Source organism: Topomyia yanbarensis, chromosome 3 (genome assembly GCF_030247195.1).
Source record: "Topomyia yanbarensis strain Yona2022 chromosome 3, ASM3024719v1, whole genome shotgun sequence".
Taxonomy (NCBI): Eukaryota; Metazoa; Arthropoda; class Insecta; order Diptera; family Culicidae; genus Topomyia; species Topomyia yanbarensis.
In genome coordinates this window covers 144,816,345-144,828,639 of record NC_080672.1, presented here as the reverse complement: position 1 = coordinate 144,828,639, position 12,295 = coordinate 144,816,345, and the positions used below count along the sequence as shown (strand labels likewise).

The 12,295-nt window shown below is 38.3% G+C and overlaps 2 protein-coding genes across 2 annotated transcripts in view; one reads left to right on the top strand and one right to left on the bottom strand.

The window, feature by feature from the left end:
* The window catches only part of LOC131687708 (protein argonaute-2), a 45,016-nt gene extending 40,396 nt beyond the window's left edge, over positions 1-4,620 (bottom strand). Inside the window, exons 1-3 of the mRNA XM_058971802.1 lie at positions 4,438-4,620; positions 933-1,194; positions 774-860 (exon numbers count right to left, since the gene is read on the bottom strand). Coding sequence (XP_058827785.1) covers positions 774-860; positions 933-1,194; positions 4,438-4,459 — 371 coding nt within the window. The 5' untranslated portion in view covers positions 4,460-4,620. The remainder of the gene's footprint in view (positions 1-773; positions 861-932; positions 1,195-4,437) is intronic.
* Positions 4,621-9,558: 4,938 nt separating this feature from the next.
* LOC131691962 (mini-chromosome maintenance complex-binding protein) lies at positions 9,559-11,727 on the top strand. Its single transcript, XM_058978753.1, has 3 exons — positions 9,559-10,948; positions 11,002-11,245; positions 11,302-11,727. The coding sequence occupies exons 1-3, from the start codon at positions 9,744-9,746 to the stop codon at positions 11,671-11,673; spliced, it is 1,821 nt and encodes a 606-aa protein (XP_058834736.1). The 5' UTR covers positions 9,559-9,743; the 3' UTR covers positions 11,674-11,727.
* Positions 11,728-12,295: the final 568 nt, after the last annotated feature.

Sequence of the window (12,295 nt, the reverse complement as noted above, 5' to 3'; positions counted from 1 at the left end):
GGTGCCAATAATCACGTTTTTCAGCTTTCATCAAGTTCTTCATTTGCATTTGTAGCATCGCGTGAATTGGGAAAAATTTGGGGGATCCGACGTTCAAAAGTCCCTTTCGCGTACAATTCTAAGCAATCTCTGCCCACCACGAGGTAGGAGACTGTCCACTGTTGTTTGCGTCGGGTTCTCTTTTCGTCTGACCTTTAATCGTAGCGCAAATGCTTTGTGTAAAACCTGGGGGAAAAATGGAGGAACTGATATATAGGGACACCATGTGGAAATTCCTGCTAGTTTCAAAGATTACCTAGACCAGCAACCACTTACTTCGGTTTTGTAACAGCAGTCTTCCAGGGACACGGTCAGGTCTTTATGAGGAAGCTTAAGAGAGAAAACTGCTTTTCCTCTTTTGAAATTTTATAGGTACATTAGAAGATATTCCCACAATGGGATGGTCAGACTCTTGCGCATTGTGGTACAAGGAAACGTAGAAATTAGTCGTTGTTGGTGGCGTAGCGCTTTTTTGCATTTCTTATTGGAGCGTTCTTTAAAAAAATGTTTCATTTTGCCCCACATAATTTATGTGCGGAATATGTTGAGAGATCATGCGAAGTCTCCAGCGTGCCTTGTTTCTACAATAAGTCGCTGTAGACCCAATTGTTTGCAACGACGGCAGTTCATGTCTCGCGGCACAAAAAGGCGAACAGGTAGACTAGCCCCGTCCAAAAGATGAAAGTTCAGAAGATCAGATTCTTTGATCATATTAATGTTGCTTTATAACTTACTTTCGTACACTTTTCTCTTGCGTTTGCGAAGGTTGCTGCATTGGGTTCGTCGGTACTGATGATTCCTGCTGCAATTGTTTTTGCTGTCTGAAAGATCACAAATAACAATGAAATCAATCACGCATGCTAAGATCGTAATCACTGTCTTTTATAACATACTTTCCCGTGCGTTTTCCGTAGGCTTGCGGCGGATGCTGCTCTGCATCGCCCCCACCGGCAAAATGAACAGGTGGCTGTTGTTGTTTTTGGGGTCCTTTTTGATGCACACTTGTGTCTCCGGAACCGACCTCGATCTGTTTGGAATGCTGCTGCTTCCCTTTACCTTTGCCTCTCTGTTGGCCCGCATGATGCTGCGGCTCACTGTGGGATTCTGTATGAGGCTGTTGATCGCCTGAAGGATTTGACAACGGTTTTTTACTCTCTATAAATAAATTTTTAAGACGAATGTAAAACGGTTTTCATTAGAAAAATTATAATTTATATTAAGCAAAAAATTCTCGGCAGCCTTTTCTAAAATTTGGAAGATATCAAATTGTTGTTATTTATCAGTGTGCAATCGGGCTGTCTCCACAACCTATTTCTGCAACCTATGTGCATTAACTGTACACCTCCCGTCTCACCATTGCACCATTGATATGAACTACGTTGAACTACGGATCTGGTGGATTTCATGTTGAAATCCAGAAATTAGCCTCACGCCTCGTGGACTTTAGATATATATTAATAGCTATGATTATAAAAAATATGAGTTCTCTGATTACAGATTACCCAATTTGCCACAACTTTACTAAAGCGGGCCCATGCAGTTTCAACATCAATGTAATCAATGAAGTTTCAAGGTCGCGAGAGATTTTTGAGTGATTTTTAACACCCCCCTCCCCCATCGTAGCATTTCGTCAAAAACCTCCAAATACCCCCTGGTAATTCGTAGCTTGACGGTAATGCTTCCCCTCCCTCCCTGACCCGTAATTTAAAAAAAAAAAAAGAAATAAAAAAACGATGTTAGTTATTCCCCTTTAAAAAAGCTACGTAGTATGACATGACCCCCTACCCCCCTGTCGTCACACATCATAACAAAATACAAAACTCCTACCTCCCCCATACAATGCTACGTCATTTATAGATGATCCCTTATTGTTCCGTATTATCATATAGGACAAATTGTTTATACTAAGTACTTCGGAACAAATTATCTATAGGTTTGTTCCAGTACCAGGAGAAACTGGAAGTACTCCGGAGCAAACAGGGAGAAAAACGTTCCTGTATTATCTTCTTCCCTTTTTCTTCTTTTGGTAGCAAACCGGAGTGAAAAGGAGCAAGAATTTTTTGCTCCGGAGCAACAGGGAGCAACTTCCGTGTACTGGAACAAACCTTATATTAATTGTATTTAGCTCTAGACGATTCTAGATATGGATAGTTTGAGAACGTCAGTGCGAATTGTATTATTCTTACACACAGTGCTACGAAATTTCAAAATCAGCTACCTATTTCTGCTTGCATTTACCGAAACCGACATTCAGATTCAACGCCTCCCTCATTCATTCACTTTTCAACTGACTGAAATTTCATGCAGAGTCGAATGCTTGAGTGCAGAAGAAATATAAATTCATTCACCAACCAAAGCATTCATTTGTTATTATGTGGACAGTTTGAAGGCAGAAGTTAGCATCTCCTACATTTTCTAGCATAAATTAACTGCGTAATCTATATCTGGTGCACTTTTGCTCAATGATCCCTCTCAGAGCTACCATAAAAACAAAATTAATTTTTCTTCTGAAACAGAACATGTCCGAACTTTAATGCGCTGTGTCGGGAGAACGAATGACGAGGGAAACGAACCAAAAATTTCATTCAGCGCAGTGGGCATGAATTGAATTTTGTTTTCTTTCAAGTTCACACAGGGATATCAATTTTTTTAAGCTCTGCTTACACAAGCCTAGTTTCAGGTCTGAATTCCGTATTCCATCGAAATCAACATTCTTATTATTGATGCATATTTAATAATACTTAGCCGCACAATCGAAAGATGATACAAATATTTGAATACGACGTAAATAGTGCATTCACGTAGTCAAAAACCTATTTTAATCCACCTAGCGGTGCAATTGTGCCTTTCTCAATTATGAATCACGAGAATGTGTGCGTTGTTTATATTCATTAAAAGAGTTCGAGTTCTAAAATTTTGAAAAAAACAGCCACGGTAATATTGCGAAATCGGCAAAGTCCCAAAAAGTCGATTTTTACAAAAAAAAATTTTTTTCGAGATAACATAAAATCTCGACGTTTCATGCATTTTAAAGATGTTTGGCATCAAAAATACGAATTCGATTTCTGAAATTTCATGGGGTCCCCCCTTTGAAAAAAAAAATTGAGTTCTGGCTTATATGGGAATTTCATATGTGACCGGACGATTTAGTCTATATTTCCGGACCCATATAAGCGATCCGTACGAAATTTTATAGACATCTGTGGGGATATTATAGCTATCATTTGGAACTAAGTTTGTGAAAATCGGCCCAACCATTCCAGGGAAACTGATGTGAGTTCGTAAATTTTGAAAGATGGCCGCTTTTCCCGGGCACTTCCGGAACCGTCTATGGTGGTCAATGTAGTCAACGAAAGTTTGGTTGGCCGTCGGTGACCTAGAACAGCAAATTTAAGTTGTTTGAGAGACATTTTAGCGAAATTTTTACCTTTTTTGCTTTCATCGGAGTATCGGTTTGAATCACAATTTGCTATGTGATCGCACGCCACAACCTGTAACTCCGGAACCGGAAGTCGGATCGGGATGAAATTAAATAGCCATTTACGGGGACGCAATACCTTTCATTCGAGGCCAAGTTTAGTCGAATCGGTCTAGCCATCTCCGAGAAACCGATGTGACTGTTATTCTGAATTTAGATACTTCCGCCGGGGCTTCCGGAACCGAGGATGGTGGCCAATGTGGCCAAATAGACTTTGAATGGATGTTAGTGACCTAATACTACAAATCGAAGCAGTTGTGTTCATATTTTGGAAAATTTTTCACCTTTATACATTCATTGCAGAATTTATTAAAATCGACATTTTCTGCGTGTTCGTACTTATCACCCTGTAATTCCGGAACCGGAAGTCGGATCCATTAGAAATTCAATAGCAGCCTATGGGAACGTTGCACCTTTCATTTGAGACTAAGTTTGTCAAAATCGGTTCAGCCATCTCTGAGAAAAATGAGTGACATTTTTGGTCACATACACACACACATACATACATACATACATACACACACAGACATTTGCCGTACTCGACGAACTGAATCGAATGGTATATGTCACTCGGCCCTCCGTTAAAAAGTCGGTTTTCAGAGCAATTGCAATACCTTTCTATTGAGAAAGGCAAAACACATAACACACCTTTATATGAGCAAGGCAAAAAGATCAACCCGAGCGATATGGACCGTAAATGGTCTGTCATCAAGTATTTGAATCAAAAAGCGAAGAAATGATCAGATTTGTATGGTACTGACCATATTCAGAAGTATGCGTTACGGATCTATTTATACAGGTCCATTATAATTCCAAAAGTAGTGCACGTACAGCGAAAAATTTTTCAACGAAATCGTGAAGGAGGCCATTTTCCTATCAGCCATTCTACCACACAAAAATATAGATAAAAAACTACTTACTTTTTTTTCCTTTTCCTTCCATCTTTTATTTTTATTCACAAAACTTGTGTTTATGTTATAGTTATGATTACAAGCTGGTTTATTTTATTACTGCTATAGTTTATAATACGAAAAGATTGAAAATCTTATTGTTCGCGAAACAACTTGCAAAACTGATGAAATCGACATATATACATTGTATATTATTATTATATACTTTGCAAGGGCCCCTATTATTGGCTCGAATCAAAACACGTCGAAATGTCAATTGACAATGGGCAATCGAGTATCCGTAAATCGAGTAATTTTCGCCCAGTAAAGTTCAGTCTGAAGTGAGCCGGAATTCCGGCTGGTTCCAGTTGGTATTCTGGCTCCAGTGACACAACGGATTCTAACTAGAATCGGTTGTATCTTTGGAGACGGAGTACTAGCTGAAACCAGCCGGAATTCCGGTTGAACTATACTGGGCGAGACTCAGGGTTGCCACTATTTTTCAAAGAAAATCTGGCGGTTCAACTAAAAATCTCGAATTCCGGACAAACCGTTACACGCCAATCACAGATGTTGATAATAAACGAAAGAGAAAAGCTTTCTCTTTCATAAACTGTTGTGAACTGTGTTCGACTAGTAACGGTTTGTCTGGAATTTCCATTCAAAGTGGATTTTGACAGTTGGTTTTTAGGTCGTAATCATATGTTTGTCGAGAAATGTCTGGTAAAATCTGGCACCTGACAGCGAACTCAAAGTCATCGAAATTTGGAATACATTGTAGTTTTCATAGAACCTGTATCAATAGATTTTTGTAAAATTTGGGACATTATTACCCTAAATTTCCAAAATGTGTGTGTTGCATCTTCTAAAACTTAAAAATCTGGCAGAATGAGAGGTTTCTATACCGTTTATTCAAAACCTAATATCTAACAAATGTAAACAAACTGAGTTTATTATGCCAAATAAAAGCTAAGCATTGACTCTTTATCGTCCACAAATAATAGACAAAAATGATAACTCTTTATATGTTAATTTAATCTCAAGTCAAAATGTCACATATAGTATACCAAAGCTTTGCTAATATTTTGTAGATGTAATGTTTTGCGTTGTGATGTTTCTCCAAGTCGGCTGTAGTTAGTATGTTTTTCCAATGCCAAACCTCATATCTACACTCACGGTTGCAATACAGCACATGAAATATATCACAACTACAAGCCCGTCTCTCTAAACGTCACAGTAAAATGTGCCATCTACAAACAGAGTTGCCAAGACCACATATGTAAACGAGCATAATAGCAAAAGTGATCGGCAAAATGTAATAAAATAATAGTTATCAATTATCTCTCTATTATCTTCGCGAAAAACATTTAATATGCTTATACGATCCTGCAATGAGTAAATGCAGAGGTGATAGTAGAATTAATAGCCTTCTGTGTGCTTTAATTGTTAAATAAATTTGAAAGTTGCAAGGAAATTTTTGCACGCGATTTTCTCCGTTTGACGTTTCTTTTAGATATGATGATATAATGAAAAAACGCTCTAGGTTTGTCTTTTTGTCCGGAAGCTGCCAAAAACCCTGGCTGTGCCAGATAAATCTGGCATAATGGCATCCCTGGGCGAGAGCTTTATTATTAGAGCACTCTAGTTAGAGTGTGGCCAAGAGGCCATGACGTATCCAAACGAACATGAAATTTGACGTATTCACAATAGAAATACGTCAGATTTCTGCTCGTTTGGATACGTCAAACGCGTCTTGGCCGCACTCTAACTAGAGTGCTATAATTCTAGGATAATTTTTCAGAAGGGCGTTACAGCAATATGTAAACAATATGGGTTTTCACATTTTATTGAAGCTTATGCATTAAATTATCATATATTTTGATAAGAAATAGAAAAGAACGGTCTGGACCACCTTACTAAGACTTTTAAAAAAGGGCTTATGTCAACTTACTTTATAGGGAAAAAAAGTTGTTGTTAAGCCCCCATATTTAATTTAGTTTTACAGTAGTTATGGTAAATTTTTAGCGCTTTCAAGAGTCTAGCGATGCTTGAGAGAGCTCATTGCCTATTATTTTCAGCTATGGTTACAATTATTATAAACCTAACATTAGTTCCCCGAAAATAAACATTGAGTGCATTAGACCCTTATCACATATTTACCAGCAGTACGCCCTGCATTACCGACGGTTTTCAATTCGATTATGTTGACGCGCCCGATAACAACAGCCTCTTGTTTGAAGTACGGTGCTGTTGAGCCCTTCGTTGCTTATAGAGTAAATAAATCATATTTTACATTTTGATTGATAAAACCATCATGGTTCTTGCATAATGGATTGGGTTTCCATAAACTAGCTATCCTAGTCTTCAACACTGCGACCAACATGATTATTTAAGGTTAAGTGATAAAGCGGTTTTATTCATGTCATTCATGTATGTTTTCCCTTCTGATGGTCAATTAAGTGTTTTTGCAGTAACTCTACATACTGTCCCGGTACGTTAAAAGTGCTCAAGAATCAAGACTACCAATGCTTCACTGTTTGTTACCGATGAGCTTCTATCAACTACATAAGCAATGTACAAGGGCATTAGTATATCAATACACTCAAATCGGAGACACTGTTCTTTCCTTTGCAAATGAGTAGGATGTATTTCAACATAGGTTTAGTTTTATTAATTGTGACATCTCAATCTAGCCACAAACCGAAACAGAAAAATGTCCATAGCGAAACGGTTAAAAGTATTGATCTGTGGAAACATGTTCGACGAAAGTATTGCAGGGAATGTGAATATTAAATGTGATGATATTAAATATAAAGCAATAGTAAACAAAAAATACATTTTATTTTTGCGCACTATGTTCACAATCTAATATAGCTTCATCTATTCCATCCGAATGCGATAAGATACAAACAATCCACTCAGTTATTCCAGTTTCAAATCAATTATACTAAGCAGAAATTACGAAGGAATCAATAACAGATACTTTAAAACCTAGAAAACTGTTTCTCTCCAATAAATGTCTTAGATTGACTACGAAGATCGCACGTCACTGAAATAGCAACAGCTCACATTTGAAACAACATCGTCATGCATACAGTAATCTATTGAAAATTGTTTTAATTTGTTTTTGTTTGGGCGACAACGGCGAAACGATTATAATAACGTGCATTGAATGCATTTGTTTTCGAACAAAAATATAGCGTTGCATATACAACATGAGTTTGTTGAGGTAGTATAGTAGCTCTTGAAAATGCAATAAAGGCATCTATTTGGTTGATCCATGCGGCTCAAGTGAATTGATACATCTTCCGATAACAACCCTCGACGTATACGGTTGAACGGTTTTGGATTTCGATGAAATAGTTCACTCTCGTTGTGTCGTACCATGTCATCAATGGAACAAACATATCTCACACATCACAATGCAGCTGCGAACGAGAACGGCTGTAGTAAATGATGGACTAGCAATAACGTAACCGACTTGTCAGTAATCCAGCAATCTTTTTGTCGTTTCGTACTTTTTCATCCTACTTTGTGCGTAGCATGACAAAATAAATGGTTGCTTCCGTATACTTAGTTGGATTCACGATCATCTAAAATAATAGTTTTAAGTTTAATATTTACTTTCACATGATATAGTTACCTTTATTTTGTATCTATTATAACGGAAAGATGTTCCAAAATTTAAAATAGCTAATTTTACTTGAAAAAAACCACACGCGATTAAAAACAAACGAAAAGCCGTAGCAGCAAAACGAACTCAAAACAAGGCTGATGTCAAAAGCCGCAGCAGCACTAGTTGATTGTCAAAGGACGGTAAAGAAGGGCGTTATGATGTACTGATATATCAAAAAGGCGTAATACACATTTTCTCGTATTTCAGAGCGGAAACATTTTGTTCCAAGGATATGCAAGTATAATATGATGCATTCACTTATCATGTTAGTTTTGGCTTTTGAATTTGGTTTCCATCTTCTCGTGTAAAAAATAGGAATTAAAAAAGTTCTGAAAAACTTCAATGCTGATTTCCTCGAAAGCATGTAATTGCTGTACAGCCCTTCTGAAAAATTGTCCTAGAATTATTATAACTGATTCGATTAATCGAACAAGATAATCGATTAAGATCAATAATCGATTATGTAGGAAATCTTAGCTTGCAACCAAAAAAGGTATTTAGTTTGGGGACGCTTGTCATGTTTTGTTCTGTGATTTTCATATTGAAGTACGATTCACACGATATATCAGGCTTCCGTCACCGGTACCGAACGTCAAGATTAGTTACATGCAGTTGAATGGAAGCATTTACACACAACATCAACGGCACGGAACGTTCTGACGTACGGTATGTGTAAACGGGAACAAGAGAAAAGTATTAAACTTAACCTGACACAACGGTGACGTTCCGTTGACGTTGACGGAAGCTGATGTATCGTCTGAATCGTACTTTAATGTTAGCACAGCCTCAATGAATTATGCTGTCGTTTAAAGCCAAATTTACACCTTTCTGATCCGATTCATTGACGCCCGGTCAAACCATTCGGAATTTGATTCGCAATCCTGAATGGAGTCAGTATGGATCCAAATCAAATGCAACAACCGATTCTGAGTCGGAATCGGTTGTTGCATTTGATTTGGAATCCATAATGACTCCATTCAGAAATCCAAACCGGTTCCGGAATGAGTTTAACTGGGCGATTCAGTGCCGTGCACGGACATCAATATTCTTTCGTACAGTTTCAAATGCGCGATCATTTACACTTGTCCGGCGCAGGCACCGGACGAAGAAGTGTAAAAGCTCGCATATAAAAAACATAAAAGAGGTGTCCGTGTACGGTACTGAATCGGATCGGAAAGAGTAAAGGACGATTCAGACGATAGATCAGCTTCCGTCAACGTCAACGGAACGTCACCGTCCCGTCAGGATAAGTTAAATACGTTTCTTTTGCGCCCGTTCACACGTGCCGTACGTCAAAACGTTCCGTGCCGTTGATGTTGTGTGTGAATGCCTCCATTCAACGGCATGTAACTTATCCTGACGGAACGGTGACGTTCCGTTGACGTTGACGGAAGCTGATGTATCGTCTGAATCGTCCTTAAAGCTTCTAATCGATTATTGATTTTTCGATTATTTTAGATATAAATCGATTATTTGCGTTTATCGAGTAAAAAAGACATCATTTGGCAGTAATTCGCGCGGGATCGAGAGGCTGTTAAGTAGTTTTGTTTGCATCCGCAATACTGGTTTGTGTATAACCAACGCTTTGTGTAGTTTTGTGATCCGGTGGTCTTATTCTTGGTGCTTTGTGTTCAGTTGATTCTTAGTTATATTGATAGTAATGGATATAGATACCTGGACTCCGGAGTATTTTGCCGAGAACGTGGCACAATGTGAGGAATACTTGATCAGACAGGAAGTGCGTGATAGAATTCCACTTTTGAATTGTACACATCTGCACGATTTACGGGACAACACATTAGTTAGATTCCGAGGAATGATCCAAGATATGCAAGATCCCGAATGTTATTTAGAAAGGTATGAGGTGCGCCGAAAAGAAAACAACGAAGTAGTACGGGTACAGAATGGTAAATATCGCGATATTCTGGTGATAAATAAGGATACCGAGTCGATCGATTTTAAAGCTGCCTACAATCATTACGGCGAACGACGATCGATGTTCGTCATATCAATCCCAGCCTATAATAGCTGGGCGCTAGAACATGAAGCAAAGGTAAATGGGAGAAATCAACCTAATTTGCGGAGTATGTCCTCTCATGGTTCAGGTTGTAACAAACGTACACTTGAAACGGACGAGGAAGTGATGGAAACTGACGATGATGATACAGAGAAAATCCTGATCAAGAAACCTTCGATCCCCGCAGAAACATCTTTCTGCTCTGTTGTAGGAAACAGTTCTTCGACGGGTTCTTGTTCTAATAAATGTAACAGGAAAATTATTTCGGCAGAATATTTGCTTAATTCTCCCATCTCCGAAAGACCTAGCAAAGCGTGTTTGGTAAAATTGTATTCAGGCATTGAAGATTCAAAACTGAACACGTTGGTTGATGTTATAGGATTTCTCTCAGTTGATCCTGCACTGGATGGAAGCACTGATCAGATTGAAGATTTTGAAGATGAAATGTCGGAACACCATACTACACATCCTCCACCATCACTCATACCGCGAATTCATGCGGTTAGCGTACTAAATTTGAAGCACGGTAACCCACTGTTACCAATTAGTTCTGATCAATCTACCTGTAACAGTGCCATCTGGAAGGATATTCAGAATCTGTTGACACAGTGTCTGTTCGAGGACAAAATAGCAGCCGATTATTTGCTCTGCCATTTGATATCAACCGTTTACATTCGTAACGAATTGGAATCACTTGGTCAATTTAGTCTGAATCTGGGGAATATCCCAATAGAGGCATTACCGGATTATACGAAGTGGCTGTACGAAATACTCGAACTTCTGCTTCCAGCCAGTCATTATTTTCCAATGACATTGGAAAACATGAACACAAGACAGTTTGTGCCAAAGTAAGTATATTAAACAGTCAGGAAATCCAGAAGATTGCATTGATTTTTTCTAGGAAGGATTACACTACCAATAAACTGACCAGTGGATTGCTCCAACTGGCACCACATACACATTTGTTGTTAGATGAAACCCGTTTACAAACGGGCAAGCTTGAAGCCAGTGGCGTGGAAGCAGTTCAAAGTATTGCACATCTTATCAAAACGCAGAAGCTCAAATATAATTTCCAATTTTACCAACTGGAATTTAATGCAGATGTTCCAGTACTAATACTAAGCGAGGGAAAAAGCATGCTTCCGGTAAGAAAACATTCTTAAAACAGCAAAATAAATACATTTGAACTATTGAATTTTAGTCCAATTGCTATCTGCCTATGATTCCGGATGTGGATGCAGTCAAACTGATTGCGGAAACGCTGAAAGCTGGGAAGCATTTCATCCAACCGAAACTGAATGACATGCGTAACTTCCTCACACTACAGCGAATTCAGGAGTTTGATATGAAAACTTTCGATCCAGAAATCATTCAGAACGACTTTATTCAGATGCGTAAGGAATCGGATGCTTCGGCCGAAGATTTGCATTCGCTATTGGTACTGGCTCGCCTTATTGGTCTTTCCCGGGGCAAGAACATGCTGGACCAGGACTGTTGGGAGTATGCCAAGCAGCTGGAACGGGAACGAAAACATCGAATTGACACTTTAACTAAGCGGCCAAATGAGCCATAGTGTTGCCTATAATAGTGTGGGCTTTTAATTTAATAAATTTAATGAACTACAGTATGTTTATGTTGTTTGAAGATTCAATCCCCTTACTGCATGGACTGTTGAGAAATTCTGGCTCGGGGGTAAAAATGTTATGCATGAAATTATTAAAGAAAATAAAAATTTGTGGTGCCATCATCGGGGGCTACTTTACGTCACGGGAGCTACTTTTAATCGGTAGTTCAACATAAATGTTTAAATCGAAAAATCAGTCTGCTTCCTCATCTCGCAGGGGAGTTATGGATAAACCCAACTCCTTAAGCTTAATCCTTTTTCTGAGTTACCACAAAACTAATAAAAATATAGAATTAGAATTCTTCTTTAGAAGGTTCTCAATATAGCCCAATTTTACTAGAGCTTCAAAAGTTTTATTTAATTGAAAATCGTTGGTTGCAAAACTGGAAAACAGTAAACTCGAAAATCTGGTAAAACTAGCACCCCACAGGGGTAAGATCAACATCCGTTATAATTTCATTTCTCCATTATTTTCTATGAAAATGTTATATGTACACTGAAGATAAATCTTAAGATTTTCATAAGTTACTATACTACTTATCTGCCTATAATCGCAAGTCAGTCCCAAGTG